The sequence below is a fragment of the Penicillium solitum genome (genome assembly GCF_028829755.1).
Source record: "Penicillium solitum strain IBT 25940 chromosome Unknown utg000001l_segment0_segment0, whole genome shotgun sequence".
NCBI classification, from domain to species: Eukaryota; Fungi; Ascomycota; class Eurotiomycetes; order Eurotiales; family Aspergillaceae; genus Penicillium; species Penicillium solitum.
Window position 1 is genome coordinate 8,971,834 of NW_027072121.1, and position 18,568 is coordinate 8,990,401.

Here is an 18,568-nt window from a genome sequence, read left to right on the forward strand (position 1 = left end):
ACATACGTCCATATGACAATTGACGGCTTTTGGTTACTCAAATATGACAGCAGACATACTACCTCAACCTATTCGGGTAGAATTGCCTCGAAGCAGCGCCTTCAAGTTAACCAAACGAAAGGGAAGTCCCTGGATAGCGCCGTCAACTTTACTATCTGACAGATTGGTGTAATGTTGTGTCAATGTGTGGACGTTAAAGACTCATCTCAGCGATGATGATGTTAATACATTCATCTCCCCTGTAAATGTACAATTCTAACATTTAATCAAACATTCTTGGTGTCTTCGGGGTGCTTTGGTGCCTGTGCACATCAACTTCATGCCTGCGGCATGTGGTGACGTGTGTCGGAACCCCCTGCCACTTAAACTTAACCCTGGAATCCCCTACCATTTGAAAAAATATTTGATCGCCACACATACACACATTAGTCAATTTCTTTCCAAAGAATATTGTCCGTGAGGCCTCTTTAGCTGCAGGTGTCTCTTCCAGGTTCTTCTTCCAAGGTTGTTCTCATGATTTTTTGGCGGTCAGGGCAGATCGGCTAGAAAGCCGAACCCGTCAGCACGCAACCGGAAACGACACCGGGGAATTTTAGCTTAGCCGATATCAGCCCAACACCCAAGGAACGACTTGCCCAAGACCTACATACACATCGAAAGAGACAGCATACCCTTGAAACAGCATCGTTCGCTTACTCTATGTGGAGCGTTTTCGGATCCATCCTCCGAGAACAAAATATGTCTAATGATGTGTGGAATACCCCATTCCCGTTGTGCCCAGCATTGGCGTCCCCGCTACAAAGAGCTTCCTCATATTAAAAATCGGCTATAGCTGGATTGGGTTAACGAGTCCACTACGGAGTACGCAAATCACACATATCATGGGAACAAGGATTCGTCAGCCCAATCGAGCTTGCGTCATTGGTCCTAACTTACATGACAGGGAAACTATCTAGCGCAATTGCTAATGCAAGGCCAATCGATTGATCGGCAGGGTCTTCGCCCTTCATCACATATTGAAGAATTCAATATTCAAATGACGAGAGATGCATGCGGTCGAGATATTTGCTTCAAGATTTGCATGGGCCTTCGTAGTTTCGCAAGCGACATATGTTAGTCTGTCAAGGATTGTAATAATCGGTCTTCTATGCGAGATCCCATGTGATATTTCATAGACTCAAATTTTCGGTTTAGCAATCCGCAGGTTCTTGGCTCCTGTTTTTCGCCCAAACAGTTGGGGAAAAGCCGTCCTACCCGAGCCAGGTCTACTGATCCACACCACCAAATGCCTCTAGTCTCTGCTGTGTTTTCCTAGCTTGCTTCGCGTCCTGACTCGATTCGTCAAAGTAAGGGCGTACAATCAGAGATTGCTCTATGGATGTGGGGTCGAATCCACATTAACAAACTTTTATTTGCCTGAGTCAAATATCCACTGCCACTGTGTGGGGATGGGCTTTTTCAACTTTGAAACCTTTATAACTCTTGCGTCCCGCCTAGATCTTACCTAGCGTACAGACCGTCCATTTTGTCGAGCCAAGGTCGCCAAGATGTCGGACCATGTGGCTACCGAGGGAAATGTGGAAAAGGTCATGTCAGCAACAGGTCAGTCAGCTATATTCTTTGCCGAAGCTTTCTCTATTGTATCTTAAGAGTTCAAAATACTGAAACTGTTGTGCAGAGCACGTAGTGGCTCCATCTCATGAGTCACGTCACTCCCATGATTCGGAAGACCAAGATTCGGAAGTCGACCACGAGCCCATCCAAGAACGCTATGGAAACCCTTCATATTCTAGATTCCGCCGAGTGGCTTCCAAAACGATTGTTTCATTCGGGCCTAATGACCCAGAAAACCCCGTTAACTGGAGAACGGTATGTGGAATATTACCTAATACCAAGAAGCAAGGTGAAGAAAAGATTACTGATATATCCGATAGAGGAGGAAGTTCCTTGTTCTCGCAGCTGGTGTCATGCAGGTCATGAACAGTACTATCGGCTCGTCAATTTGTAGCAATGCCATCCCCCAAATTGCCGAAGAGTTCAACATCACCAACGAAACAATGCTAGTCTTGCCCATCTCCATCTTTCTCATCGGCTATGTTGTAGGACCATTGTTATGGGGTCCTAGCTCCGAGTATTTTGGTCGGAAGCCTCCTTTGCTCATCTCTTTTGTTTTATTCATGATATTCACGCTGGCGTGCGCTGTCGCAGATTCATATACATCTCTGCTTGTCTTCCGATTATTCAATGGAATGGTTGCCTCGGCGCCCATCGCTACTGTCGGCGGATTGTTTGCTGATGTCCATGACGATCCCACGCTGCGAGGTCGCCTGATGGCTTATTTCATGGCTGTAAGTTTGCCGCATACATTTAACTAGAGTGCTTGGGCCCAATAGCTAATTTATTAACAGTGTACAACCTTCGGGCCAATTATCGGACCTTGGGTATCTGGCTTCGTGGCAGTTGTCGACTGGCGTTGGTGTTTTTGGATTGGACTCATCATGGCAGGCGCTACCTTGCCGTTGATTATCTTCATGCCTGAAACATATTCCCCGGTCATTCTGAAGCGTCGTGCGGAAAAGCTACGCAAAGACACTGGGAATTCAAGCATCATATCGCCATTGGAGATTCAGAGTCGCAATCTGCGAGAAATGCTTCTCATCACGATATCACGACCCTTCCGCATGATGATTCATGAGTATATCGTCTCTTTGAGTTCGTTGTATCTTGCTCTGGCATATGCAATCTTCTACCTCTACTTTGAGGCGTATCCAATTATCTTCCAAGGTCGGTGACTTATCCTAGCTAGCTTACGCATAACCTTGTTGAAGACAGGACACTAACGAACATCATGCAGATATCTACAAAATGAGCCCTGGTGTGTCTGGCTTGATGTTTCTGCCTAGTAAGTTTATCCAAACGTCCTTTCTCCTAAACCAAAAATGAGTGGATTCTGATTTTCTTCCACACAACAGTCGGCATCGGCGCCGTCCTTGCCTGTTTCGTCTTCCTATGGTACGATGGCTTCCTAGCCCGAGCAAAGGCCCGCAACGCCAGCTGGGCCTTCATCGAGGAGTACCGCAGACTCCCCCTCGCCTGCATCGGCGGACCCCTATACGTGATCTCCCTCTTCTGGATAGGCTGGACAGCCTCGCCGAACATCCACTGGGTCGTTCCCTTCCTCTCCGGCATCCCGTTCGGAATGGGCTACCTGTTGATTTTCATGGCTATGTTGAACTACCTGACCGACGCCTACGAGACTCTCTCCGCCAGCGCACAGTCCGCTGCAAGCTGCACACGAAGTATCTTTGGAGCTGTGCTCCCGCTCGCAGCTAAGCCGATGTTTAATCGGCTCGGTGTGGCTTGGGCTTGCAGTTTGATTGCCTTCATTAGTCTGGGCGTCTCTGTAATTCCATTTGCCTTTATTCGCTACGGTGACCGGATTCGAGCAAACAGCAAGTTCTGTCAGGAGCTCAAGCGCATTAAGGAGACTGAGAGGTTGGAGTGCGAGAGGGAGGAGCGTCTTGCAAATGGTGATGATGTTCTCGAGCCTATCTCATCCCGCAATACTGGGATTTCGATGACGAGGATTGATACTTCTCGCACGGATAAAACGTCGATCATTTGTTGAAGATGGTCAGTGATTGCGCATCTGAGGTTGGGTGCTTCTCACGATTTACTCATCGAGTATTGTCTCGACAAGGCGACTTTCTTCGCGCGTGTTGGGACATTTGTTCCTCTTTGCTGCCTTTCTTTTCTTCTACCTCATCGGTTTGGCGATTCAAAAGTTTAGATTTTCTTTTCACGAGGCGAGTGACATGACCATATCCTTATTCTCTAATGTTTAAGCAACATAGGAACTCCACCAGCTGCTTCGAACCACACTCCCGTCGAAGGGGAAAAAACGCCAGGTGCCTGCATTTTCATTTACGTTTTACTTTTTGTTCCCCCATTTTGAGACATCTCACTTTACTTTCTATCAGGGACCGGATATTGCATCGGGCGAGCGTTGCTTCATACTCAGATTGTTTTTGATATCTTCCACTAGGAATACCCTGAAATAACTTTTAGTTTAGTTTTAATGAATCCCACTGTTGTTTTAGACCTACTCTCCTTTCAATCCAGCTTTTCCGACCTTGTGTAATCCCTAAGCCACAACACCACAAGTTGATATAGTTAATGCGAAATATTTCTACAATACAGCTCAATGGTCGGTTATTGAATGCACTGGGAAGGAAGGAACGAATGAAGAGAGAGAGGGCAAGAGCTCTGGAGGATGCTATCAAAAATTGTGGCCTTAGGCTACCAGCACGAGATTCGTCATTTTCATGTCAACTTCTCTCTTTCGCGCCAAAAGACATCTAAAAATACAGAGTTATCTTACATATAGCGTCTTTAATATCATCTTGAGCTAGATAAATCAGATATTAGAGTCTCATGTCGTCACGGACAAACCCCGTATATGCGGCTGAGTGCTGTTGTTAGTCAAGATTGTGGACTGAGGATATTTATAGACTAGAGTCCTTTTGTAACGCATCATTAGTACGGAGTAGATAAGGCACACGATGGCGTTTAATTAGTGCTTGTTTTCGTCACCTGACGCTAACCACGAAATTCCCCCAACTCCTAACGAACGTGAGACATTTTATTACGGAGTAGCCGAGGGGTTTGCAGGGTTCATGTGTGCTGACTGTCCAGCAGATCCCCTTTCGGAGTGAGTGTGGAAGCTCAATTTGAATCTGGATAAGCACTAAGCGGGAATGGCCAAATAAAATCAGAAAAACAACCGAGTCGACATTTTTGTTTCCTTAGCCTTGCCTAACTAGCTGGGCAATCTGTTTGTCCATATCTTTGGCGCCTCTCCACATCATATCTAACGAAACGCGGGGAAATGTCAAAAGTAGGTTGCTGAGCCTTAAAACCAATGACCATGACCCTCCAAATGCCGTCAAACGGCATATTTGGATCAATCGCGCTGTCGCTCATCTTGCTTTTTCGTTTACTCCAACAAATCCGTTATCGTCGACGGTCCAATACGAACCTGGGTATCTCGCAGAGCAAAAAGAAACTGGTTGGTTACTATTTTCGAGAAGTCCATTTGTCTCTACCTATTATTGACTCACCATAGACCTTTCCCATTGTTTTTCATGCGATCCACTCGGCTTATTTTTGGTACTTTCTGTTAAGCGGGCATCCCGATGCAAGCCTTGCCATTCTTGTGGACTCTACCTTAGTCCTGGTAGCGGCGACTGCAGCTGTTTCGCTATCGATTCTGGAACAAAAAAGATCGATCGGCCCATCAGGCATTATCTTAGTTTACCTCGCATGCTCTCTAACAAAAGACCTTTTGGAATTACGAGTCATCGCAAGCTCAAGCATCGGGGCTTGTTACTTGATCAAATCTAGGGCCTTGTTGGAGGGGATCTGGCTGACATGGGGTCTACAAGCCAGGGGATCCTTCTCATATCGTGATCAAGAGCCTGGTGCTACGCCAGAGGAAGCAGCGGGGCTCCTTGGTCAAGTCTTCTTCTGGTGGTTACATCCAGTGTTAAGGGAAGGGTATAGCGCCAGGCTGAGTATTTCTCGTTTGCCCGAGATTGACGGACATCTTTCGTCAAAGAGGCTGCGCAGACAAATTTTGGAATCCTGGGATGCAGAATGTAGGTTAACCGGGTCTTGTCTTTGGTCTTATTTCGGGAACGCTGTACAATGCTAAGATGCAGCTTAGCTCACGTCCACACAAGATGGAAGCTTCCATATGCGTTAGCCAAGTGTCTGAAAGGTGCATTACTATCACCCATACCACCGCGTCTATTCCTAATTCTCTTCACATATCTCCAACCCATTTTCATTGGAGTCGCGATCAAGTTTGTCAATGGCACCTCGGACACCATTCTGGGCGCAAATAGTGGCCTTCGGTTGCTGCTCTTTGCTACAACCGTGTATATGGGGATAGCGGTACGATACCCAAAAGTCATTTGTGTTTTCCACCAATCTGATCCGCGACTATTTAGGTGTCAGCGGCAGTCTACCAAAGTCGGATCAACAGGCTACGCGTGATGGTCCGGGGAGCACTGATCGGTCTCATTCACCACAAATCTCTCAATTTGATGCACGACAGGTCTCAAGGTTCGTCCGCATTGACATTGATCACTTCTGATATTGAGAGCGTCGAGTCTGTTGGTGAGACTTTCCACGAGACTTGGGCCCGGCTTGTGGAGGTTGTTACTGGGACAGCGCTGTTGGCCTCTCGTATCCAATGGTTTGCATTTCTACCATTGGCAATAATCTTCGGTAAGTGTCGCCCAAGGCGAAACTTCTGAGAGTTTAATAGTGCTAACCGCTGTTCGTAGCATGTTCGCGCATGAGCGCGTATGTTGCAAAGCACCTGGAGAACCGACAAAAAGCCTGGAATGAGGCAACACAAAGTCGCATTTCTGCAACAACTTCAACTTTGGAGGGCATCAAGAGTCTGAAGATAATGGGCATGGAAGACGCAGTCCAGTCTCAGATATTGCATCTGCGAAGTGAGGAGATTCAAATATCAAAACCTTTCAGGTGGATCCTAGTCGCCTATAATGCAAGTGGTATGTATCGATTCGAATGGACGGATATGTGGTCGTCGGTGCTAACTTCTTATCCAAGCAAATGCACTTGGAATCCTCGCTCCAGTGTTGACTCTAATCCTCTTCGCTACGTCTTCGAAAAGTGATCGATTACAGGCCGATCAGATATTCACATCTCTTGCTCTACTAGCTATGGTCACACATCCAGCTAACATGGTTATGACTCTTATTCCACAGGCAATTTCTGTAATGTCAAACTTCGATCGCATCCAGACTTATATCAGCCAACCGTCTATCCAAGACTCGCGGGAGTACTCTCCAAACGATAGCATTCAACGACTGGCTACACTTCAAGACATAACAATCCAACCTTCTTCATTAGCCAGTCCTATTCTTCTTGATGTATCTCAACCTCTCGATCGCGGCGAGATTTTGATCTGCGCTGGTACTGTTGGAAGCGGAAAAACAACATTAGCGATGGCCATTCTGGGAGAAGTGACTCCAACCAAGGGATCTATCTCTGTATCTTCGAGGAAGATTGCATATTGTGCCCAGGGTCCATGGCTACCTAGCGTCGCTATTCGCGAAGCTATATCCGGGCACCTGCTCGACCTAGATATCGAGTGGTACAATACGGTGGTTGAAGCATGCGGTCTAGTGTCTGACTTCGACTCTTTTGTCGGTGGTGACATGGCATTGATCGAGAACAATGGGATGAACTTGTCCGGAGGGCAAAAGCAGCGTATAGTATGGGCTTTCCCTTCCTTTTTGGCCGTTCCTCATTTGCATACTATTTTTCTGACAAAAATATTGAAGGCTCTTGCCCGAGCGGTCTACTCAAATTATGAGATACTCGTCCTAGATGATCCCTTTAGTGCTCTCGATCCCGCTGTCACAGATCATATCGTGCAAAGGTTGTTGGGCCCACGAGGTCTGTTTCGAAAAATGGGGACAACGGTATTTCTGATCAGTAACTCTAGTAGGTTCGCAATTATCTGTGCAAATTGCTCCTCTGACATCAAGGGTTGAATAGAGGACCTGTTCCCAATTGCGGATAGAGTGCTGCTTCTGCAAGATTCAAGACTACACCTTCAAGCCCCGACTCATCCTCAAGACCCGAAAACCTCTGTAGGGGGTTCTTCAATGCCGGAAAAGCCCTTTAGCAGTGCTCTGCGCCATGAGACACCTAAGGTTGCTGCACCAATTCGGAAGCTACACCTGAACGATGCTGCGGATGATATTTCTCGGAGGACCGGTGATCTTGCGATCTATGGTATGATATACGTACACACATTATGTACGATTTTCTATTAATCTCAGATAGATTATTATATAAACGCGATTGGCCGAACGAATATTTTGATTTTGGTTGCTTGTACTGCTGGTTTCGCGTTCGGTTCTACGTTCGCCCAGTATGTGCTTAAGTGGGCGACAGAATCAGCTCCCGAAAGTTTAGCCTTCTACATGTTTCTATATGCCGTAGTCTCCTCAATTGCATGGATAGCAACTAGCGGGGCGATGTGGTAATGTTATTCGCTATCCAAATAGGCTAACAATGCTAATCCTATCCAGGTGCGCTCAATTGATAGTCGCTGTCAACTCGGGGGCTGTTTTGCACGCGAATCTTCTGGATCGGATCCTCAAGTTTGTTTCCAACCTTTTCATTCCAATATTTAATGAACTGGGCACTGATCAATATAAAATAGGGCACCTCTATCTTACTTCACTGAAACTGATCTCGGTGCTATCGTGAATAGGTCTGTACACCCTTTTTTCCTAGGTAATAACTACAGCTCTGAACAAATATCTTGATCTACAGGTTTGGGCAGGACATAAATGTCGTCGATAAGCAGCTTCCCTCAACGCTGGCAAATTTAAATACCCGTATGATTGGCCCGATCCGTGACTTTGCTTGTTGTGCTGACTATTCAACCAGAAATCTTCAAACTGGCGATGCAGTTAATCCTGCTTTTGAAAATCAGACCTGTGATGGCTGTTACTGTGCCAGTCTGTGCCATGTGTGTGTATTTCATCCAACGAATTTACCTTCGGACATCTCGACAACTGCGCTTCCTTGAGCTGGAGTCAAGATCATCGGTGTTCACCAACTTCCTAGACACGGTACGTGGCTTTCAGACAGATTGTTAGCAATCTCATTTCTAATTCTTTTTCTAGGCCAGCGGCATTGTTACAATCCGAGCGTTTGGTTGGAAAGACAAGTTCGAGAACGAAAATGTCAAATCCTTAGACCTGTCTCAAAAGCCATTCTACATCCTCCTCTGTCTACAATGCTGGTTGAAGATAATCATGGATTGTATCATTGCGATTTTCGCAGTCATTCTGATCGTTTTCACCGTTCTGTATCGGAATACGACCACTGGTGCGGATCTTGGGGTGGCTCTAAACTTGCTCATCGTTGCAAACACCACACTCCTACGCCTTATACAGTCCTGGACATCTCTGGAGACATCTCTGGGGTCCATTTCCCGACTGAAGAGCATACAAGACTGCGTCCCTAGTGAGGATGACATCGGGGGTACTCTAGATCCTGACTTACAATGGCCCTCTTCCGGCAATTTGCAGATCAATGACATCTCAGTCGCCTATTCAGAGTCCGCGGCACTTTCCTTGTCCAATCTCTCTCTTGCGGTCAACCCTGGACAGAAGGTCATTGTTATAGGCCGAACAGGGAGGTAAGAAATAAATAAGATCAATCGCTTGCACCGCGACTTCCATGGCTAACTACGCTCTCTCTATCTAGTGGCAAAAGTACTTTGATGCTTTCATTGTTGCAGCTCCTTCGGCCTGGACAGGGATCCATATTAATCGACGGCATCAATATCGGCTACCTGTCCCCGAGAACTGTCCGAAAACGCGGGTTCATTGCAGTGCCTCAAGATGGGTTCAGTATTCCCACGGCCAGTCTGCGGTTCAATCTAGATCCCTACCGCACGAGCTCGGATCAAGATATATTATGGAGTCTCCGGAAGACAGGTCTTTGGAACAAGATTCATTCGACATCAGCTATTCCAGCAAGCAAAAAGGAAAACATTGATATTGATATTCGGAGTTTACTAGATCTTCCTGTGTCTTCATTCCTGCCATTCTCGGCCGGACAGTTACAACTGTTGGCCCTAAGCCGAACACTGCTGCGAATTCGATCTTCTGGGCCACACAAGCCCGTTATCATCCTAGATGAAGCTAGCTCTTCGTTGGACTCTGAAACTGAGTCTATTTTGACAGATATGCTCCGCCATGATCTTCAAGGTCACACTATTGTTATGATTGCACATCGTGTTGCGGGTATCACGGATGCTATGAGACCTGGGGTGGATGCAATTGCCACTATGCAAGATGGAAAGCTGCAAACGGTAACTCTCATGGGATGATCCGGTTGACTCACGCCCCTTTCGGTCCATGTAGTTAGGAAGGAAACCATTCAAGTTCAGTTGAGCGCGCTCTAAAATACAAGATATCAATGCACATTGCATATTCCTGTGACGTAGTCTCGGGAGACTTGAAAATTCTATCCTATTTCGCTAATGAATCAACCTAGAATAGTCTTCAAAAACCAGGTAGGAATATTTGCATCAGTACTACCTTATTTATGCCCGCTATAACATCACGGTTTCTGATATTGAATGAAAAACTTGATTCGAAAAACAAAGAAATGACCCCTTGCTCTAAATATCGAAATTGAACACCCTCTCCGACCGAAACAGGAAACAACCATGTGATCAGCAAATATGTGGCTCATTCAACAATATCCTGTACCACCAAAGTCCCTGTCAAGGACACATAATCCCCATTGGAGACATTATTTCTGCAAAGATGATGTACTTTCTAGGATTTTCTCGGCTGGAGCGCTACTAATGCAAAAAATAAAGGCCGGGTAGACGGGAGATCCACCTTGGAATATACAACCCAACCATGGAGAACAGCTGCAGGTGATCTAAACGTCTGTGCGTAAGGGACAGGTAACAAAAAAAGAAAAGAAAGAAGAAGGGAAAAAAAAACGACTTTGCGGACCCGATGGGGCGATTGCCAGAGCCCCGAGTGGTGACTTGCATTGGTCTGCACTTTAATTGTTGTGATCCAGATCCAAGATGAAGACTTCAAGGGTTCAAGGGTTCAAGGATTGATGGATCTAGTCGAGGTCCAGACTCTACAGAAGTCTTGGATCAAGTCCAGCTAGGAGCATTGATTGGCCCGTGTGGGATGCACTATATTAAAAACTAGTCAATTATGTAGCAATGAAAGGATTCAGTGCGGAGTACGGAGTACGGAATGATACTATGTACAGCATTTCCCACTCATCTAGTTATGAATGAAATGCGCAAACAAGTTCGTGAAGATCATGAGCGGTGGCGAAAATCTATTATGCTTTGTAGATCGATCTGATCCTGGTCTGGGTGGTCTGTGTGGAAATATGGATAGGGGCATATCAGCTTTTGAGGGGGGGGAAGAGGCTATGACGGGGAGGAGGAAAAAGAAAGCAGGGAATAAGGCAATCCTAAAATGTCAAAAGAATCAAAGTCGAGACCCGGAAAATAGAAAGTAACGTATGTTGTAGTTCATCGGGTCCGAGCCATAAAAAAGAATAATAGCGGCAAACGCGCTTTGCGCGAAAGGGGGTGGATGTGCGGTTGCAGCGGGAACCCCAGATGGAGTCTGTGGAGCCTCTTAAGTATTTTGGTAAATTATGGCCTGGTGATCGAGAGTGAGACAGCTTTTTAATAATTTACTTTTGTTTATGTTTATTATTGTGTTTAATTGTTAAGTGTTAGTATTGGGGTCCGACGCAAATGACATTGTTAGCCCAACCTAAAGCCAAGGAAAAACGAACGCCCTATAAGTACTCCGTAATCAATCCTAGTATCTTTAAATCGGGGCTGATGCGACGAACAAGACCAGACCCGTTGGAGGAAAAAGAAAAAAAAAAGCCAGAAAAAGCCAGAAAAGCCCCCTTGATATCCACCCCCCACACGAGGGGTATGACTATGATACGTCAGACTAAAATCCATGTGCCCATCTACCTAGCTCGGATGTGATGTGCACTTGAACTAGATCGGGCCCCCGGTCCATCCCCGAGCCAGTCAGATCTCATATGTCACTAAACACGTCCACACGGCAATGATTAACAGCTGAAGCCCGGACCTGCGTGACCCCAGATCAAACATTCGGTACTCTCGGAGTTTGGGTACTCATGAGGTGGCAAGCGCCTTACGCGGCTCAAATCAAGTCTGAGTTATTTGTCTCACCGACGATATCCGAAGTCTACATACAAAGTAGTAGTTATTCGGATGGGAATTGTTCGAGTCGGCAAGCCCTGGCGGTTCATAAGGTGCACGGACGGTACTAAACGAGCTTGACGATTATTTGAAGCTAAATACGGTATCCTGTGTCTAGATCGTGGAAGCCCTGTTTACGGAATTGATCCGCGGAACAACTATGGGCCCAGGTAGTTTTTGAAGTACTCTTGTCGGACTGGTAAGAGATCAACAACCAGTTAGAGAAGGTTTAGTTGTAATCCATCTCCACTCATTCACACTCCGAGCTGATTGTTTTTTTGTGCACAGCCCTGAATGTCAAAGTTCCCACTCTTGAACTTTTGGAAATAATAAATAAAATAAAATATATAATATATAATAATATACATAAAAAAAATACGTCTGAGATCATGTGGCGGGCAATACTCCCCGGTGAACTCAGACTTTTTTTTTGCGGGGAATCCCTGGGCGTATCACAGCAGTTCCGCAGGCACAACTTCGCTGAATGAGGCATGTGGAATGCAGCTGCCATACCTTGGAGCTATCCTTTTTTTGACTGAGACTAGTGTGAAGCTGAGAATTATCGTCTGGTGATCTTCTACTTTGCTGCCTGTTTCTCAATGGTGACTTCATAGCCCATCTTTAAAATCATATTTATATCGTCTTGTCTAGTACGTAGCCATCGTATTCAATTTTTTTTTTTACTTTCACTTTACCTTTTTTTGACATTGAGCGTTCTTGATTAGTCGTTTAAACTTTCAAAAAGAAAACATTCTCAACGATCTATACCTGGAACCTTTAAATGGAAAAAGTATGACAACCTTCTCACTAGTTGCGATTCCAATCTTCGTCTTTCTTTTCGCAGTCAGACATCAAAAACAACTGCTCCAGTGGTTATCACACAACTTGAAGGGGAAGCATTGCTCAAAAAATGTCTCCAATCCATCCGACGTCAAGCGTATGGCACCATACCCAGCGCAGCCCATCAAAGGCCGAGAGCGATACCGTGTCATGATGGACATTCGCAAACTGGACGCCCAGAATTGGCTCACCCTCGACAAGAACTATATGGATGAACACCGGGTCCGGACTCAATTGCTCCACGAGAAAAGAGAAGAGGTCCTGCGCTGTCTGCCAGAGTCAATTGATCCGTGCCAGGAGGCATTGGAGGAAGTTTCAGACTTTCTCTGCGAGAGATTCCCTAACATGTTCGAAATGTCAATCCAAGACGGCCGAAAGATCGTCGACAATCGCATGACTGGTGACAAATTCACCGTCAGCGGGCGCGACGCCAACGAGGGATTAACCGAGGCACTTGAAGCTGCTGTTCGTCTCACGATGGAAGATCTCAGTATTTTGATGATGAACGAGGAAGGAGAATTTTACCTGTATGTCTAAACCCAGACATAAAAAGCAAATTTGTCCAATACTAACACCAACACAGGGCAGCCAGCGCCAGTCTCTTTCCAACGGGGTGGACAGTGAATCAGAGAATTGGCTGGACCATCTCTCAACTGCATGGCCCTGTACCACTGTGGCACCAACAAGTTGGCAACTCCGTTAGCAAGTAAGCGACCTCCAAATTAGACCAAGAAGAATGGCCACACAAAGAAAATAATAAACTAACAATCCCCAGATTCCTTGCCCGCTTAACCCCAACCTCTCCAATGGAACGCTCAAACTTCTTCGTAGAAGTCAAAGGACCAAACGAGAACCTGACCGAGATCCTCTACCGGCCTGGCTCCCTCTGCGAGAAAGAGTTGACCAGTCCACTCCCATCAGATATCCTGATCCGCCGCGAGAGACAGACTTTCCGTCGACTGCCGCGAACAGGGGCGATTGTCTTCGGCGTCAAGACGTATCTCACGCCGCTGGATGAGCTTCCAATGGCTGAGCTGGATAATCTTGCCAAGGAGATGAAGAGTTGGCCTGAGCATGTCGGTGAATATAAGGGGAGGGATGTTTGGGGGGCTAAGGTCTTGGAGTACTATCGGAAACGGGTTGGCGAGGAAAAGACAAGAAATGAGGAAAGCGAGAAAGATGAGCGAATTGAGGTTTGAGTGGATTTTGTAATATCTTGTTTATGTTCGCATTTTGGCTCTGGGAGATCAAAACTGGGTCGGCTTTTTGTTTAACAACGCAAAAGTTGTTTTGTGTTCGTTTCTTCCTTGACTGTGTTCTGTTTTTGCGTTTCTTGCGTTTTATGGTTTGTTAATTAAGAAGACTGTGTCTTCGGTGTGACGATGTGTATTGGATCTTCCAAATTGATTGGTTCTATTGAATTATAACATGCTCATGCGGTTGAGAAATAGCTAAGAATGGCCAGCTTCAGTACGAAGAAAAAAATCACAAGAAGTCGAGGGGGACACAGCCCAAATCTATAAACGAAGATATGTGAAAAGAAAAAAAAGTGATAGGAGCGATATAGCTCCTTCAAAGTAGGGGTATAGCACAAGCTTTCTAAATCTTCGACAGTGGGGGCTTGTCTTGCTTTAACCGCACAACACCCTATGATAGAGTTAGCACTAAGCCCTAGAATGAACAGAAAAAAGCAAATACATACCTCTTGCATGCAAGTAGCAATAAGCAGGCCATCCTTAGACCAAATCTTCTGAATCGCCAAGCCTCGTCCTTCGCCAGCCCACGGACTCTCCATCTCCGTCAACATCCACTCATCGGCACGGAATGCCCGCGGGTTGTGGAAATAAATTGAATGGTCCAGGCTGACCATCATGCCAAGCTCTTTATGATCTGCCTCATTTTTACCCGTCGTGGCCCTGTTCAAGGCCCCTTCCAGACGGCGACGCAACTCTGCAGCCTCCTCTTCCTTCAACTCCCTCAGAGCTCGCGTGATATCCTCATCGTCAAGATCAGATGGGTTCTTAAGTGCGTTCAGAAGCTTCTCGAGTTCGGCCGGGGAGGAAAATCGCGGGATATCGTGGACGAGCGAGATGGTACCGATGAAATAGCTGTCGGTGATATAGGCAAGTGCCGACAGGTGCGCTTGGTAACCACCCTGTTCAGAGATCGCGCCGCGGGCGCGAATGTATCGTCGGACCTTCTTATCTTCTTGGTTGGGGGATGTGCCTGTTAGATTCCGACATCCATTAGTACAACGTGCACAGCATGGAGCTTCCGACCAGGGACGTACGGTTCAAAATGCCCGCCTTTCTTGATTCGAAAGGACCGCCGCCCGCATTGCTGAGCGCTTTTAGACTTCCCGGCTCGGCCTCTTCCGGCAATGGGACATTTGGCTTTGATACGGCGTGGTGAATAGTCTTCTCGCCACCACTACCGACCCGGCTGAAGCTCAGCGTGGTGGTGAAGATCGGTCGTCCCCGTTGCCGCGCCTGCACGGTTCGGGTCACAAAGCTCCTTCCATCGCGTACGCGCTCGACATGGTATAGAATTGGGATCTCGGAATCGCCGGCAAGCACAAAGTAGCAGTGCATGCTGTGGACGGCGTAGTCTGCGGGGACGGTCAGCATGGCTGCTGACAGGGACTGTGCGATCGCGGCTCCGCCGTAGATGCCGCGAGCTCCGGGGGGATGCCATAGCGGGCGGGTATTGGTGAAGACATCCTAGAGAGCGAGAGTGATTTGTTAGAATATGACCCTTTTCGCGACAGAAGAATTGAGGGGTGTCATACTCGGCCGAGGTCCACCACTGGGGTCAGATCGAGGACATTCTCGATAAGAGCCTTGGAATGATCCTGCGCGGGGGGATCGAAGATTGTCACGCGTTTTGACATTGTGAATTGTATTCAAGAGAGATCAGGACTAGGATGTTAAATGCGCAGGTGAATTCCGGGGGTGACGATTCTCCTGGACTTTTAAATGCGGTCGGCCCAAAGAAAAAACAGCCGAGGTCCCAAGTGGATCATCTACCCCGGGACTTCCATCTTACATTTTGTACAAATTGGCTACACATGATGCAGTACACGTGTGATAATACTTGATTATTTGATCACATTTTACATTAGATTATTCATACACTCCCTCTTCATAATCTTACGCTGTAGCGTTCTTCAAGGAGTCAAATGACTCCAGTCCTTCTGCGCTCTCTCATCTTCAGGTAAATCGAAACGATAAGTGTTGCGCACAAGATCAGGCGATGGTGCGCTGGTATTCCGTTCCCCCAACAAACGAAGCAACTGGCGACGTTGCATCTCTTCGTCAGTGAGTAGCGGTGTGCCTTCCTCCGCTCGGTGATGTCCACATTCCCGATATATCAAAATCCCCGCGAGGGCGTAGCAAACCGAGAAAGCAGTGGGTACGCAGATATTTATGATCTGCAGGGTGTTCATCTGCAGGCTTCGCCCGTGGATATGGAACAGGATATTTAGGAGCGCGAGCAGATTCACTGTCGAGTACGGGCTGCAATTGTTAGCCAATGGCCGATAGAAGAGGCGCAGCTTTCATTGACACCCACATAAATATTGAGTGGAGGAGGAACAGCCTTTGGTGGCGCTGGGCGAAGGCAATCAGGGCTGATACACCGTAAGACACACCAACAAACGCAAATGCAGTAACAGTAGATACTGTAGCATTGATTCGCAACTCATGAGCTGGGGAACCGACTACCACAGCCAATATCATATACCTAACCACAGTGACTCTTCAGTCAGAAACGTCCGATTCCCAAATCAAGCTATCATATCGTAACATGAAACTCACCCGACTAGCTGCAAGGCTGCAAAGCAGGCTACTACCACCTTCCATAGCCATGAGACGTCAGTCGCACTAGCCCGGGGTAGGGTCTGTCTAGAGGTAGTCCAAATGGCTTCGTGTGGAGAAGCCAACATACTGACGATTATACCAGCTGAGAAGTAAGCTAACGAACGGGGAGTAGTATGGATCCAGGAACCGGAAGGTAAGTAAAAACAAAACAAAATATGTACCACGAGTGTCTAGAAGTTGGATTTACCTTGGGAAAGACGAGTGAGCAAACGAGTGATTTCAAGGGAGGAGGTTGGATACAGGACTGAAGCTAAGGTCTGTGACCCCTCAGAGGCTCATCTAGGCAAACCTGCAGAACTAGTCTCTTAGCTGCGATCTGACATCCCGTAGGTTACACAAACAATGCTCATTGATAGTCTGTTTTATAAGATGTATTCCGAGGGTAATGGACGCCCAGTTTACCTATATCATTGAAATGTATTGCTGTTGGGCGACTAAATCCACTAGGTGGTAAGTATCATATGCTTAAACATGAAATGCCGAGACTCGTCAAACTTTTGGGCACTGATCGGTAATCCTATTTAGACAATATGAGTGCTGATCCCACCCTTGGACGTTATGCAAGTACCCGTGGCCCTATCATTACCCCCTGATTTATTATGCAGAAACCCCGAGGTCCCGTTGCTCTCGTGATTTGATAACTAGGTGTGATGACATTATAAAAAAGGAAAAAAAATAAAATAAAAGGATTCCTCATACCTAGAATATAAATAGTTGCCTATAAGCGCATGACTATAACCAGTCAGGACTAGGAGAATATGCTCAAAAGGTATACTATAATCTAGGACACGCTATTAGCAGGTATTTTATCTACTAGGTAGGTTACCTATTCTATGCTATAGTTATGTAACCAGGTTCACATGCGTTTTCATGGCATTTTTCATGACATCAAGCTAAGTTGTCGCAAGAATGTCATCGTCTAGAAAAACCCGGATCTAATATATCCGTACTTCGCGTTTCTCTCCGTCTGTTTCTCCGAGATCTCGGTGACATTGTGTGTCTTCAGGTTTTCCATGCCTAGAGAATCTTAGGGAACACCACTGCCCTAGATTCATCTAGCATTGGTGCATACTCCACACGTCTAAATGTACCCTTAATGGATTAAATTCCTCAGTGTATCTATAATATCATGTCCTGGTCGGGCCGAAATGGTCAGGATGGTCGCACGAGGATGATTATTGCCCAGCTTCCTATCCTATTTTATACCCGCTCTTCTCAACAACGAAATAGCTCATTCGGCGTCTATTCACTACCCAACCACTTGCATTCTCCCATCCCGTCCATACGTAACAACGTACATACTACCATAGGGTGTGAGAAAATGGGGCCTTCTGCCCGCTCAGCCGTTACTTGAGACAGTTAAATTATATTGTTTCTCAATACACTCTTGGCACTTGAGCAGCACTCTTACGGGTGATACAGGCGAGAAGTCTAGAGGCAGGAAAGCGAGGTGATAATTCTCATCCGGGATGATAAGGCCTATTCTGTGTGCTTAGAGCCGCCTGCCGTGCGCTCCGTATCATGTAGATTTATATGTGAATATTAAAATGACAAGGAAAATGTAGATAATATTACCTAATACCGCGAACTAACGCCCATTACGCTAGAAAAATACGAACGTCTGATAACCACTCCATAAACCCCAAACGTCGAATGCCATAATCGGTTTCTAGAAGACCAACGGCTTTGATTGTGGCTGAACCCCGCCTTGCAGAACAGGCAGGTAGATAGCATCGGATGTCATCGGACTCCTGAAATAGGTATACGACGAACGGGGTGGTTCCAAGGTTCAGAGTAGCGCATTCATGTGGAAAACGTGGGTGTGGATTCAACTAACCATATCGGGTTGGTTATGGTTCTCCAAGCCAATGGGAACCAACAATGAATCCTCCCCTCCAACTATGACTCGCCTTATCAGTGAATTGCCGAAATATCCATGGATAGCCTTGGCGAAAGATAAGGAACGTGCTAATAATCTCCGACAGCTATAGCAAGA

The 18,568-nt window shown here is 46.5% G+C and overlaps 5 protein-coding genes across 5 annotated transcripts; 3 read left to right on the forward strand and 2 right to left on the reverse strand.

Moving 5' to 3' along the window:
* Positions 1–1,547: 1,547 nt before the first annotated feature.
* Positions 1,548–3,628, forward strand: N7455_003474 (MFS transporter; the record flags this gene model as incomplete). The annotated part of the gene is made up of 6 exons (XM_040962298.2): positions 1,548–1,602; positions 1,679–1,869; positions 1,935–2,348; positions 2,409–2,784; positions 2,855–2,902; positions 2,973–3,628. 6 exons carry the CDS (start codon positions 1,548–1,550, stop codon positions 3,626–3,628), a joined length of 1,740 nt encoding a protein of 579 aa, XP_040807261.2.
* A 2,078-nt stretch (positions 3,629–5,706) lies between these two features.
* On the forward strand, positions 5,707–9,952 carry N7455_003475 (uncharacterized protein; the record flags this gene model as incomplete). The annotated part of the gene is made up of 12 exons (XM_065604495.1): positions 5,707–5,955; positions 6,012–6,291; positions 6,351–6,584; positions 6,643–7,542; positions 7,597–7,836; positions 7,888–8,086; positions 8,136–8,207; positions 8,270–8,320; positions 8,383–8,447; positions 8,500–8,684; positions 8,739–9,256; positions 9,325–9,952. The coding sequence occupies 12 exons, from the start codon at positions 5,707–5,709 to the stop codon at positions 9,950–9,952; spliced, it is 3,621 nt and encodes a 1,206-aa protein (XP_065462986.1).
* A 2,841-nt stretch (positions 9,953–12,793) lies between these two features.
* On the forward strand, positions 12,794–13,893 carry N7455_003476 (heme-dependent oxidative N-demethylase family protein; the record flags this gene model as incomplete). The annotated part of the gene is made up of 3 exons (XM_040962299.2): positions 12,794–13,221; positions 13,278–13,400; positions 13,470–13,893. The coding sequence occupies 3 exons, from the start codon at positions 12,794–12,796 to the stop codon at positions 13,891–13,893; spliced, it is 975 nt and encodes a 324-aa protein (XP_040807263.2).
* A 400-nt stretch (positions 13,894–14,293) lies between these two features.
* N7455_003477 (uncharacterized protein) lies at positions 14,294–15,584 on the reverse strand (the record flags this gene model as incomplete). The annotated part of the gene is made up of 4 exons (XM_040962304.2): positions 14,294–14,341; positions 14,397–14,920; positions 14,985–15,414; positions 15,483–15,584. The coding sequence occupies 4 exons, from the start codon at positions 15,582–15,584 to the stop codon at positions 14,294–14,296; spliced, it is 1,104 nt and encodes a 367-aa protein (XP_040807264.1).
* A 276-nt stretch (positions 15,585–15,860) lies between these two features.
* Positions 15,861–16,637, reverse strand: N7455_003478 (uncharacterized protein; the record flags this gene model as incomplete). Its single annotated transcript, XM_065604496.1, has 3 exons — positions 15,861–16,209; positions 16,265–16,435; positions 16,510–16,637. The coding sequence occupies 3 exons, from the start codon at positions 16,635–16,637 to the stop codon at positions 15,861–15,863; spliced, it is 648 nt and encodes a 215-aa protein (XP_065462987.1).
* Between the last annotated feature and the right edge of the window lie 1,931 nt (positions 16,638–18,568).